Source organism: Meleagris gallopavo, chromosome 2 (assembly GCF_905368555.1).
Source record: "Meleagris gallopavo chromosome 2, MGAL_WU_HG_1.1, whole genome shotgun sequence".
Taxonomy (NCBI): Eukaryota; Metazoa; Chordata; class Aves; order Galliformes; family Phasianidae; genus Meleagris; species Meleagris gallopavo.
In genome coordinates, this window is record NC_139405.1 from 13656874 (window position 1) to 13669559 (window position 12686).

The 12686-nt window shown below is 37.6% G+C and overlaps 1 protein-coding gene and 1 long non-coding RNA gene across 3 annotated transcripts in view; one reads left to right on the forward strand and one right to left on the reverse strand.

Annotated features, from left to right (window-relative positions):
* Window positions 1–12686, reverse strand: part of PLCB1 (phospholipase C beta 1) — a 377774-nt gene that overhangs the window by 68690 nt on the left and 296398 nt on the right. For both annotated transcript variants that reach the window (XM_085218976.1, XM_085218977.1), the window contains exons 22-26: window positions 10083–10187; window positions 9611–9720; window positions 5377–5509; window positions 4747–4800; window positions 3254–3473 (exon numbers count right to left, since the gene is read on the reverse strand). In XM_085218976.1, coding sequence (XP_085075102.1) covers window positions 3254–3473; window positions 4747–4800; window positions 5377–5509; window positions 9611–9720; window positions 10083–10187 — 622 coding nt within the window. The remainder of the gene's footprint in view (window positions 1–3253; window positions 3474–4746; window positions 4801–5376; window positions 5510–9610; window positions 9721–10082; window positions 10188–12686) is intronic.
* LOC146544870 (uncharacterized) lies at window positions 184–5688 on the forward strand. Its single transcript, XR_014881882.1, has 2 exons — window positions 184–798; window positions 3829–5688. It is a non-coding gene; the product is annotated as an uncharacterized LOC146544870 (long non-coding RNA).

Sequence of the window (12686 nt, forward strand, 5' to 3'; positions counted from 1 at the left end):
CCTAACTTGAATTTCAAAGCTTCACAGTCCTCAGTAAAAATGGTGAATGTTAAGTATTTTGAAAACAGTCATCCTTGCATATGCTTAGCAATAAATTTAAAAGCATAATTTACATCTGCATTTACAAAAAAGCTTAAAATGGTTAGGAGCATTCCTTTATTTAGTATTTTCTCCCCCTTCAGGAAATGCCATGCATAGCACACACAGAGGAAAGTGCTCTATGGACTCCTGACTTCAGAAGGAAATTTAACATCCCAGTGGGGAATAAACCTCAGAAAGGCAACACATAGGAGTAAAGAAAAAATGTAAGGAAAAAGCTAAAAAAGCAAACACTGAGAACCAGGTGGTTGTTTTTTTCTAAGGCAGAAGTATAGATGTAATGGTGAAAGGAGACATGAAGACACCAAATTGCTCAAGGCAAAAATAAACAGCAGAAACAGTATCACTCTCAGGCCAGCAGGAAACTAAACCCAAGAAAAACACTCTTAAAAAATATGATGATGTTGTGTCTCTGCTTGGCTGCTGTGTTTACTGTTGTACTCAGGTGTTAAATCAGTTGCCTGGGAAACCTCAGGAACAGTGCATGAGATGGACAAAACAGCTGAAGTTTGAACAGAGGGGGCTGACTGAGAAAAATGAGTTTGCTGCTCAGACATTTGCAAGATTACAATGCAGAGAACTTGCTGCACTGGCTGCCTTCTCCTCTTCCAGGTTCAAGTTTGCAGTTGGTTTCACTCAGCCTAACTTCAAATGAAACATTGTGAAGCTGCTTCCATCAATCTGAGGATACAGACCAAGGTAACCTATTTGTATTTCTTGTATTGTTATTTGAATATTCTACTAAGCGGTTAAGTGGTATCAGTGTGGTAGGTGGGGATAATTTACATACAGAGGCACAAGACAACACTGATGAATGTTAATCAGCAAATAATGCCGTTGCACTGTATATTTTCAAGTTGATATTTCTCTTGTATTTTTAGGAAAAAGAAATGGGGCTAGTCTCTAAAATACTGTCTTTTAAGGGACATGATTATTAAATAGAAACTTCGGAACTGCACCAGCATAGTACATGTGTTTGTGATCAGTAAATAGTTCAACTGTCCCACAGACATCGGCTTTACTGAATGTAGGCCCAATTTTAGGCATGGGCACAAAGCACTCATTGCTTCTGATCAGAGGCAACATATTTGTATGGAAATCTGGCACAGGAATTCCTTACGAAGTAGCGCTTCATACTTTGCAGTTGAAGGTAAACAGCTAGAGTTATGATTTAAAACAGTAAAAACTACCTTACTCCTTGAGAGACAGTATTCTATAAAAAAGTCTTCTGCTTGGGACAATTTAAACTTGCAAATCTGAAAAGCCTTCAATACACACTCCTGCTCTTTAAAAATTCAACATCAGATTTTTTAAACTTCAGATATTTCAGTATCTGTACATAAAACTACACATCTCTGAAATCACTATGACAGCTCCACATAGCCGACTGCATTTATTGCCTGATACCATGAATGATTTATGGTCAAACCATAACAAAATAAACAAAATCCTTTCTAGTCAAAGACAGATGAGTCATTCTGTTTATTCAGTTTGTTTTTCGGCATAAAGTTGAATAGAGTATGCCAAAGAAAAAAAGTAACATGATATAATTTTGTCTGCCACTATCTGTCACACAAATTGATGATGGAAAATACAGCAAATAAATATCACTGTATTTGCAGTTGGCAGCCAGTCTTTAAGTGAGTGAGCTCCTTCCTAGGGACAAGTCATGGACTGAATCACAGTCACTTACAATTAAGAGTACAGCAGCAGTAGCCAGAGCATACTTGCACATTTTTCTTCAACAGTCCCTACCAAAAGCACCAAGTAATTTTTTTTAAACCTTGTTCAATGTCTTTATGCTTAAGAACTGCAGCTATTTCAATTCTATGCAAAAGTTAAAGGGCTTTTTTCTTTTAATTACTTCAAAAAATAGATTGTGCTAGACTAAGAAAGATGCACTTGTGAGAAAGAAAAATTTAGGATGGTATCTTTTGCCATTCTAATACTGTTTTAACAGTATTAGACACAGGTGGTACCTACATGTGCATTTGTTTTGCCAGGAGCTAAGAATGATCTTCTGCAACACACAGTCCCTTATCATGTGAATAAGAGAAAAATTGTGGAAAAATAAATGAGTCCCAATAGTCAAACATTTCAAACTGATAATACAAATATGACTCTCCTTTATTATCTAAGCAAATAATATAAATTGGTATCAGCACACCCATGGCAATGAGAGACTGAGAAAGAGAGATAGAACCGAAGGAGTGTGCATGCAGAGGCAAAGCAAAGCAATCATTAAGATATTCCCAAGTGGCCAGGATCAATCACCACTTAAACCACAAATGCTAGTAACTGTTAAGTATTTCTTTTACCTAACTATAGGGCTGATCCTTTTTGTAGTGGCATAATTTTTTTCCAAGGTTCTAATGTGGAGACAATGCTCGCCATCCAGAACTTCAAAATATTTGCTCTATTGCTCTAAACACAAATAACACTTGGGTCTTGCTCCACCATCTGGCAGCACACTGTGCTTGCCTAGGGAAAATTAGTTGCTCAGTATCAGCAAGATTATGTGCTGACTGCAAAACTTTCTCCTTGCTGGAAAAAAAGACCTACTTTATAAAGCTGCATTATAAGGTGTGGGGCAGAAGTTTCACTATTGATGCTGATTTCAACCAGCACTGAACTGATATTCCTCCTAAAGCAGGTCAGAATGGGAGATGATGGGGTGCTGTGATAAAACATACCACAATTGATCTGATTAAGAATGTAAACACATTATCCAGTTAGGTTTCAGTTCTTTCACACTGTGTTCTGGTTCCTGAACTATACCAGTATGTAGGGGAAGCTCAATGTCACCATCAGTGATTAAATTCACCACCTAGCTACTGGTTGCTGTTGCCAGTAGAGCTGAATCTCCTACCCATAGCAGAGATCTAAGAAAAGCTCCAAGATAAATATTGTATGATCTTGTTTACGGGAAAAGAGTTTTAAAATTGTGAACAACTTATCTGACTTTTGGCAGAGAAGCAGGATATCAGAAAGGACTTTTTATCTGATGATTTTCATATCAAAAAACCTGACATCATTTTATCTCCAAATCCTCTGACTTGATTTTATCTACAAATCTTCTGGCTTGATTTTTTCTGTGCTTTTAGAGTCCCCTCCATATTAATTATCTATCATAAAAGAAAGAAAATGCATTTACCTTTTCTTACTGTCTCTTTTTGCTGTTTTTTCTAAAACTGCTCTTCGTCGCAGATAGTCATTTTGGATTTCATTATACTTTGCAGTGTGCTCTTTGATAAGATCAGTGGTTTTCTTGTGGTGCCTCTTAACAAGGTCCTTCATTTCTTTGTAGTGCTTCTTCTGAAGCTTAACAAACGACTTTTGTTGTTTTAGCTCTTCAATAGTCTGTGCTTCCACTTCTACAAGGACAATAACAAAAGCAACTTCAATTTTCTATTAACATATGATTTTAATCAAAGAACACCATCAGCTGAAATGAAACAAAGAACGCTTGTTTTACTGCTGGCAAGTGAAATGTGCTAGCTGAAACTAACCGAGCAGAATTCTCTGAAAAGAAGCTAAACTTATTGAAAATACTTAGGCAAATTCAATTCAGAGTAGGAAGCGAGTTGAAAGCCTAAAGCACCAACATGACCAGCAAAATAAAAACCACGTACTTTCTTCCCTCATCCCCTTCAGATGCAAAAGATTCCCATCAGCCTGACATGTAATTATACCATCTTGCACAAATATGATCACTACCCTTTTTTGTAGGAACTGCACCAACACCTCAGGACTGCCTTCTCTCTGGATGGGTCACACAGCATGATAAACTCCCTTCACAAACAGCACTTCAGCTGCCTGCCCTTCTGCCTTGATGTGGGCACTGGCTTTGGGCATCTGCCCTCGTATCATCATGGAATTCTGGGAGTGATTTCACTTCTGTCATGATGGAGACTCATGGCCAGTTGTCTGCCAGTCTAACGAAGTCAGTAGGCAAATGCAATCCAGGGCTGTCACTGTCAAGCTTTGTGAACCCAGATCACAGCTCAAGTTCAGTGTCTGCTATCACAACCTGCACACGCTCACTCCAAATCAGCAATAAAAAAAAAAGTGAAGAAGGAAAAGAAGCCAGACTGAAGACTCCTTTCTAGATCTCACAAAAGATCAAGTGTAAGGAAATGTAGGAAAAATAATTAAAGGAAAAAAAAAAAAAAAAGAGGTAGGAGATCTGCAATCTAAAATTTGTTTCCAAGCTGAAGGACATGACTCCCAGTTGCAAAGCAGGGTCAGTCTGCGTTACCTAACAGGGTAATTTCAATGTTGTAGGAGTGATGGGACCACTGCAAGTCTAGTGGAGATAAAATGGGTTCACTACTATTGACAATATTCAGTGCAAAGTTAGCTTCTGTTCAGATAATAGTGCTGTTTTGGTTTTCTGGGGGGGTCCCTACAAGAATGCAACAATGGAATAATTCTTAGCAAACCCGACAGTGATCTCAAGAAGCATGTGCTCAAACATTTAATAGCATCACAGCTGAGGAAGAAGACATGGTATGTACATTTTCTATGAGTTATTGCAGTCACAACTATTCAAAAGAGTGTCTAAACCAGATGGACCATTTCACAGAAAATATGTTTCTCTTGGCAAAAAGTGTATCATTTGTACAGTATAAACTGTATATTTAATACCTGTGAGGACACTCTGAATAAGATCTTCTGTCTTTGCAGGTGCTTTCACCAAACCTAGAAGTAAAAGAGATGACTAATACCAACTGTTTTAAAACAACAGCCATTACTGTGTCATCTAAATGCATATTAAACTGTGGTATGTGATATAGGATGTATACTGATACAAGAATTCATTAATTATCTGAGAAAAGAAACACAGAGATCACCACCACACTTGTCTCATTTATGAGGAAGAAGCTACTGAACAAGGCTATGAAGTCTTCAGTCATTAAACTATAAGCACTGTTGTTTAACATCCATTTATTACAGGAAATAAATCAATACAGAATACCAGAAAAGCAGCTCTTAAATAGAATATATTTCTATATTTGAAGAAGATTGGCCCTAACAGCAGACTGGGAATTTGTCCACCAAATTTATAAAAACAAAGCAAACAACAACAAAAAAAGCAGATCAAACAAAGATCACCATGTTCTCACCACCTCCCCACCATCAAAAAAAAAAAAAACAAAATAAGAAAACACCAAATAAAATGTTGTTCTTGAAATGTAAAGTACATAAAAATTAATACCCAGATTTATTTTGAAAAGACGGTTTTTAGTTTGTTTTGCTTGTTTGTTTTTTTTTTACCTGGTGTTGGTTGGCTATGGACAACCTGAGTTGCTGGTTTTGGTGTAAGAGAGGCAGTGTGATTTACTCCATTTTCTGCTGGTGCTGGCCTAGGTTCACTGTTAGCTTCAGATGGTGCATCTCCGTGGTCCACCTGAAAATACATAAGAATTTACATTACTCTTTCCAACTAACAGTCTTAAAAATTTCCAGATCTACTTTAGTCTACTTCACAATTGTAAGAGTCTATAAATGTTAAGTACAGGCTACTTTTAACAGGAAAGAAGAAAAAGGAAAAAGGAAAAAAAGGAAAAAAAGGAAAAAAAGGAAAAAGGAAAAAGGAAAAAAAGGAAAAAGGAAAAAGGAAAAAGGAAAAGGTATCTTTAAGAGCCACAGTAGCCCAGGCAGTACATTTTTGCAGGGTAAATTTCAAGAAGAAATAGAGCATGTATTATTCTTTAGAAGTATTTTAAGCAGGTATAACTCATCAGGGACATTTTTCAGTACAGTATATATTAACTGCACCAGATATGAAATCTGTTTTTTATTGAAAAGCACTGTTCTCTGCCACAATGCTTTTCTAGGCATAATGGAGAAGGTTGCACAAAAATGCTACTTAGATTCTTGCTGTGAACAAAATGAGCATATAAAATTACTTTGAAATTTCATACATCCGCAACACAATCATTATTCACTGTTTTTACAGCACAGAGACATACTTGCGATTCCCAAGATCTTACATTCTTGTAATTACACTGCAAGGATAATATGTAAACAGTACTTCCATCCTGCTGCATAAATTCACCTGTGGTATCCAAATATTTAAGCATTTTCTACAATCTTTTCTTTCTTTCTAGTTTTCTAAAAGCTCAGGCTTACAGTATGCATTTCATTATGCACTAAACACTTTACAATTTTCTTCATGGCCATCAGGTTTGTAAATGATAGGGTGAGTACAGTACAAACAGTAGGTCACTGGAAGCAATTTTACTTCTGAAATGACCAAGCCCTGCTTCTTGCTGTCCCTGCAAGGGGCCAGTTGCCATGGTGTCTCAGGGTAGTCTTGGATATGTTCTTTCAGCTGCTTCCATTTCAGTCTTTGTTGGTAATCACATTACATGCAGAGGCAGGATACCACAGTTGGTGTTTTTTTTTTTTCCCTCTTGATTACTCCACACTTGCAAAATAACAGCCTGCACTGTATCAGCTGAGACAAAATAATTTTGATCTGCTTTGTGCTGCTCCTGCTGCAGATTTCTTTCATCTTGGCCCTCACAACACAGTTTATATTGCAAAAAGAATTGTCTCAACAGCTTATTTCTACCGAAGTTATAGGAGAGAGATTCTGTAGTCAGAAACATGATGCCAAAATTAATTAATACCAAAAACTTTACTTCTTCAAAGCAGCGATGACTGCAATAAAATAAGGACAAACGTGACCTAGCCAGCATTTCTGACAGTAGAGCAATGCGACTGGCAAAAGCTGTAGCTGTGACCAACTCACAGAGACATGGTTATTCCCTCAATTCCCCTTAAAATACAATTCTCAAAGAAATTCTCAATTCATTAGTATGACATAAAAAAAAATATTGCTATATAGATCATCAATATTTAACACACATAATGCTAGGATTCCTATCTTCTGGCAAGTTAGCACCCTAAAAGTCATTGCGTGGAAAATGGGTATTGTCTTCTTCTGTATCTGTATGTGAAATGCTGCATTGCAGCTTGTTGAGAAACTATTAATATAGCCTGTCAGTTCGGGACATAAAACAGCTGGTTTCAGAAACTAAGGCAGAAATGTGAGACAGGATCAGGAAGTGAATAAAGAGTAATTTTCACTGCATCAAGCAATCTAATCTCATTAAAAAGCACTTTCTCTTCTCATAATTCATCACACAGAATAGTAAAGTAAACATAATTTTCCCCTAGTGGAGAACATTCTAGGCTTTTTTTAAAATATGATGCAATCCAGCCCAAGAATTTATAGTTTCAATATTCACAGAAAATAGTTTGTATTCTACACATTGCCATGTCTTTTGCAAGACAGTATGTTTACTAAGTTGAAAGATACATACTCACACAAGTACTTATTTATATGGGCTGTATTTTTATTTCTGCAGAGAAAAAGAGTTGCGATGTATTGGGATTAGGAGATCCTCTTCTAGTACTGAGTACATCTGTGCTGCACTGCCAAACTAGGTGGAAAGCCCTGAAATCAGTTTGGCTCTTTCTTGGCAAAGTATAAGCAATCTTTCTATGACAAGTGTCAGATTAATTTAATTTCCCTTACTGTACGTAGTTAATTTCTGTTACTGACCACTGTAATTCATAATGGGAATACTACAAAACAAACAGAATAGGTGCTGTACATAATAATTAACAGACAGTATAATTTGAAGCTTAGAGAAAGGTGCACTTCTTCATTCAAAACAATTCACTATTAGATGTCTTTTTTGACCACTGTTTTGTAAGAAGTCAGGGGAACTTCCTACCAAGCAAGTTGCAGCTTAAACTTCTAGGTCGCAAAGAAAAACATTCAATTTTCCTCTGATAGACACAAGAATGCAGCTCAGATACATAAATGTGAGTGAGAAGAGGGGAAGGAGTGTGTGGAGGGGGTATGTGCTTGGAGGCAGCACAGATTTAGATGCAAACATTAATAGGGTATAGATAGAAACTGTACATAGGGAAATTGAATCCAGGTGTACTTACACGTACATTATCTGGCAAACATACTCAGAATTATTTAGCTATTTGCCAGTGAATGTGCTTGTCGTTATTAATCAGTGTGGTTCTCGTGGGCAAGTGTAAGCAAACAAATCAGTCAGCCCTACTGACTGCTGAAGAAAATGTTTCATCAGATATGATCAGGCAACTCAGGATTTCCAAGCACAGCTCAGCTGCCAATTATCTTATCTAGAATCATAGTTTATAAATAGATAGTAACAATGGTATACTTAGATTGCCATTTTGAGTGGAAATTTTTTACCTGTTCATTTCTACTGCATCTAATTGAATGGTTATACATTTTTAGTAAATGCTCCACTGCAATTACTACAGTTTTCTTTTAAAAAATATTTCTCTACTACTCTAAAGCTCGCTCCTTTATCCCAAAAGCTTTGAAGCTCCTTGACACTACCAAAGCACTATAACTCAGCTTTCCATCTTTGCACTTACTTAAGAAGATACTGCATGATAAAATTTTTCAAACAAACAAGCCTGTACAGACCAGAGAAATCTGGACTTTTTTTTCAAAAGTAAAAATGACCTCTAAGGTATTTAAAGGATTATGTTAAAAAAAGACTTTGCTATTAAAATAGAATCTCATGTGTAGAGTGTCCTAGATAGCTATCTAAGATACTACTGAGCATTTCATAGTGTCCTCATTCAGCCGAACTTGTGACACTGCACAAAGAGTAAATTGTTGGCCACTGAATTGTAATGACTTTCAATTTTCTGGTCTGCTTTGGGAATGTATTATTGGTTACAAAATCTAGTTCAATGATGCTTTGCACGTTTGAGAATTGAAGAAGGCAGTTAGCGTAGCTGAGGGCAGTTTAGGATTTTGAAGCATTCATCTTTGCTAGAGGCCCCTGCAGAGTGCCTTTTGATTCTTGCAACACGCCTAATGTCTGACACAAGCAATATTCAAAATACAAGGTTGATATTCTCAAAGCATGCTGAAGGTGTCACAGTGATAATGTCTGGAAGAGAGGCTGAACATCTGGAGGAACATAGACTTCATTGGAAGTCAAAGCTAAACTGTCAGCATGATGAATTACGCTCAAAATTACATCTATGCAATTGTATGTACAACAAAGAGCAATAAATAGAGCCTGAAATACTGTACAATACTTTCAGGCAAAGCTGCTGGTACAGCATTGTTATTTTTGTAAGGGCAATTTCAGCACCACCCTGGAAAACAACAGGCAATGACTTACAATTACTTTATCTGCTACATAAAATGCTGCACATCAGCAAAAACCTAACTCAGTTTCCCAATCAGCTTTCAGTGTGTCTTTACCTCTGAACAGTACTGTGTGCCTTGCAAAACACGCTTCTTTCAGTGGAACACACACAGCACAGTGCTGCTGTGCACTCATACACTCTAGTCTCATTCTGGATGAGATGTTTGCAAGATGTTTGCATGATTTAAGCAATCAACACACACAATTCCAAGGACTTTCTAAGCGAAGTAGATACCTTTAAACACTGCAGTGTAATTTGCAGAGACTCGTAAAACCTCCCTTACCTCTTTCTTTACCTCTTCTTCATCTTCCAGAGTCAGTGCTGCCAACTGCTTAGCTCTCTGCTCCATCAAGTTTACATATCTGATTGGATTGGATAAGGCCTCGATCACATCTAGAAATAATGCAAATACATCAATTCCAAACCTCTTATGTTATACGCTCTTCAGGCTTTAAGATGCTGTATTTTTCCTACAGATCTGCCACTGAGAGATACTTCTAAGTCATAGAAACAGTAGTGAATGACAGTATATCACCACATGCAAGTACTCTAATGTACCCTCTCTGACTTTCTGCTTGGGTCATGTGGATGCGCATTTCTGAACATAGTGTTTTATGATAGCTTTTCAAAGCTTACACCCAACTTGGATTTTACTTCACATGAGGCACAGAAAGGAACACTACTAAAAATGTTGTCATTTTAGAAATAAAAACAACAGAAGTACTATACAGAATACCTTTTTTTCACAGTATTACCTGCGTAAGTATCAGGCACATAGTCTTTGACCTCTATGTACACAAAGAGAGCTGGCAGTGTCAAAGGTTGGTTCCTCTCATTCCTCAAACAGATGTAGTGGTAGCCTGTAAAATAAGAATGAACCAGTTCAGAGCAAAAACTCTTCTATGGATATGTCCAATGCAATTGTGTTAACATTTATTATTTATAGTTTGGCTCCAAATGAGCCAGCAACCCCAGGGACTTCTACCAGGGTAAGATTTACCTAAAGGGTTTCAGAGATAAGTAAGTATGCAGACAAGGGACTGTTTGAAAGGCACATGACACTGCAGCTTAAAATAGTATTTACACTTTATTTTCACATCTCTGAATAATGCTAAACATTGTCATTAATATAATTTTGAATGTTTTCTCCTGTACTGATTTTTACTGGAGTTTTATTTGGTTGTTTGTTTCACAGCTCTTGCTATGTTTTCAAAAGTGACCGTTGTAGTACTCAGGAATCCAAACTGACAAGTAAAATTGAGATCAGTGATGTAATCCCTAATTAAAAATACAGACAATGTAGCACTCTATCTACAAAGTGTGTGAGGGGTGAATCCTGTCATGTGACAAACTGTAGGCATACATCTGAATAAGGAACATTTTCAGACAGTTTTGAAAGACAGTTGTCCTGTAACACATGTACATATACAGCACTGCAGTGCAGATTAGCCAAGTAAATGGCAAAGAATCATGGATTTGGCAGCCCCAAGCCTCTTCTCCTGGCCACCCACTGCCTGACTTGCCTGACTCTGTGGACAGACAGCCCAGCAACCTAAACTTTGGAAAATGCGAACATCAGAAATTTCTCAGAGTCCTCCTTCAGTGTAGCTCCCTCAAATGCCTCACCATACTGCTTAGTTTAAATAAAACAATGGGATTGCTGGGAGGAAAGGGAGAAATGGACTTCCAGTCCCAGCAAATTGTCTTCAGTGTGGCAAAGCTGCATCCTTTGTCTCCTACATGATGGCTGAAGCTGTTGTCTGAAGGGACAAGTACAGAGCCAAACATACGGGTAGTTGTAAAATACAAGACACAAGCAGGATGAGTTTATCTGGAGGGATCCTCACTTGGCTGATCGAAGCAACTCCCTCTCCAAATAACAGCTAAATTCTTGCTTTGAGAATAATGACAATACTGTGTGACAGTATGATGGTTTTCAATAATGTCTCAGAAAAGAGCTAAATTTTATACTACAAAGGTTTCTCAGTCCCCTCTAGTTCCTCCAGCAAATTTTCAGCACGTACAAAAGACTAAAACCAACACGCTGTTCTCCATCTCATGCTGTAAACAAATACCGGAGTCAAAAGGACAGAATAAAATGCCTGAGGATAAAAGCTCTCAAAAGTGCTCGTATGATTTAACACAGTATGATTCTGTTCTAAAAAGCACAAACTTAAAAGCACGAATGTGATTTAATGCTCTGCTGAAAGGACTCTGTGCCACACGAAGGGTAAGTGCCGCAGAAAGGGATCAGCCCTGGTAAGAGCTCACTTCCACCAGATGATGGAAATCCTTCACAACTCCCTTTTCTCTCACCCATCACGTCTTCCTCTGGAGCTACACGGATCTGCCATGAAGCAAGCTTATCCATTAACCCAGCAGAAAATATACCTAGCATAAAAATGGAATTTTCTGCTGTACTGATAATCTAAGCTTGCTCACAAAGAGGTATGGAGATCAGTAGAGCTGGCACAACAGCCAGGAATGTGTGGCCAACAGTGGAAGAGAGGAGGGAAGGGAGAAAGGAAAGAGAAATTATGACCACTGAGGAAATCCTCAGAGCAGTGGATGCCCAGCAGTCACATCCATCTACCTGACCATGCTCACAGTGAGGCCACATGACCCACACCAGCCAAGGCAGGATGGCTTGGAGTTCTTAGAAAAGCCCTGACATCACTGGCCATAAGAGGGGATCTAGAAAGTACTGGAAGAGATTTAGAGATTGATTTAGATAGTACCTCAGCTAAGGTCTTGAGGAATAATATGGACAACAACTGCTAGATACAGGGACATGTAAGTTATGTGTTACTGCTGGAATCAACTAGATCAGGTATAGTGTAAGAAGATATTCTTCCTTTTTCACTGTGAAAGATACTTTCCACTGGAAGTATGTTTATGGCCCATATGCTTGCCCTAGTTTAGATTCCTCCCCTCCCCTCACTGGAAAGTTGGTATTGAAGTCAGACACTTTTTTCTGCTCAAAATGCCAATGTCATTGTACCTTTCTGAAGCAAAATATTTAACAAGTCTCTTGATCTGGAAAATTACAATTTTCATTCAAGTGCCCATTAATTATAATAGTGGTAATAATATGATTTGGAAGAGGCCAGGAATTATTTTTTATATATATTCTTAATATTTGACAATGACAGCTTAAGTAATTTGAGACTGATTTAAAGGTTTTGCAGAGCTACAACTTGCATACAGGTCAGTTGTTGCATGCATATTAAAATTACACTACCGGAGCATCTTTTGTTTTCATTCCCAGCCATCTCCACTCTCAAAAAGATGTTTTTTTAATTTTTTTTTTAAATCTACTAAGGATCAGCAAGTACCAACCACACCTTTGATATTTAATT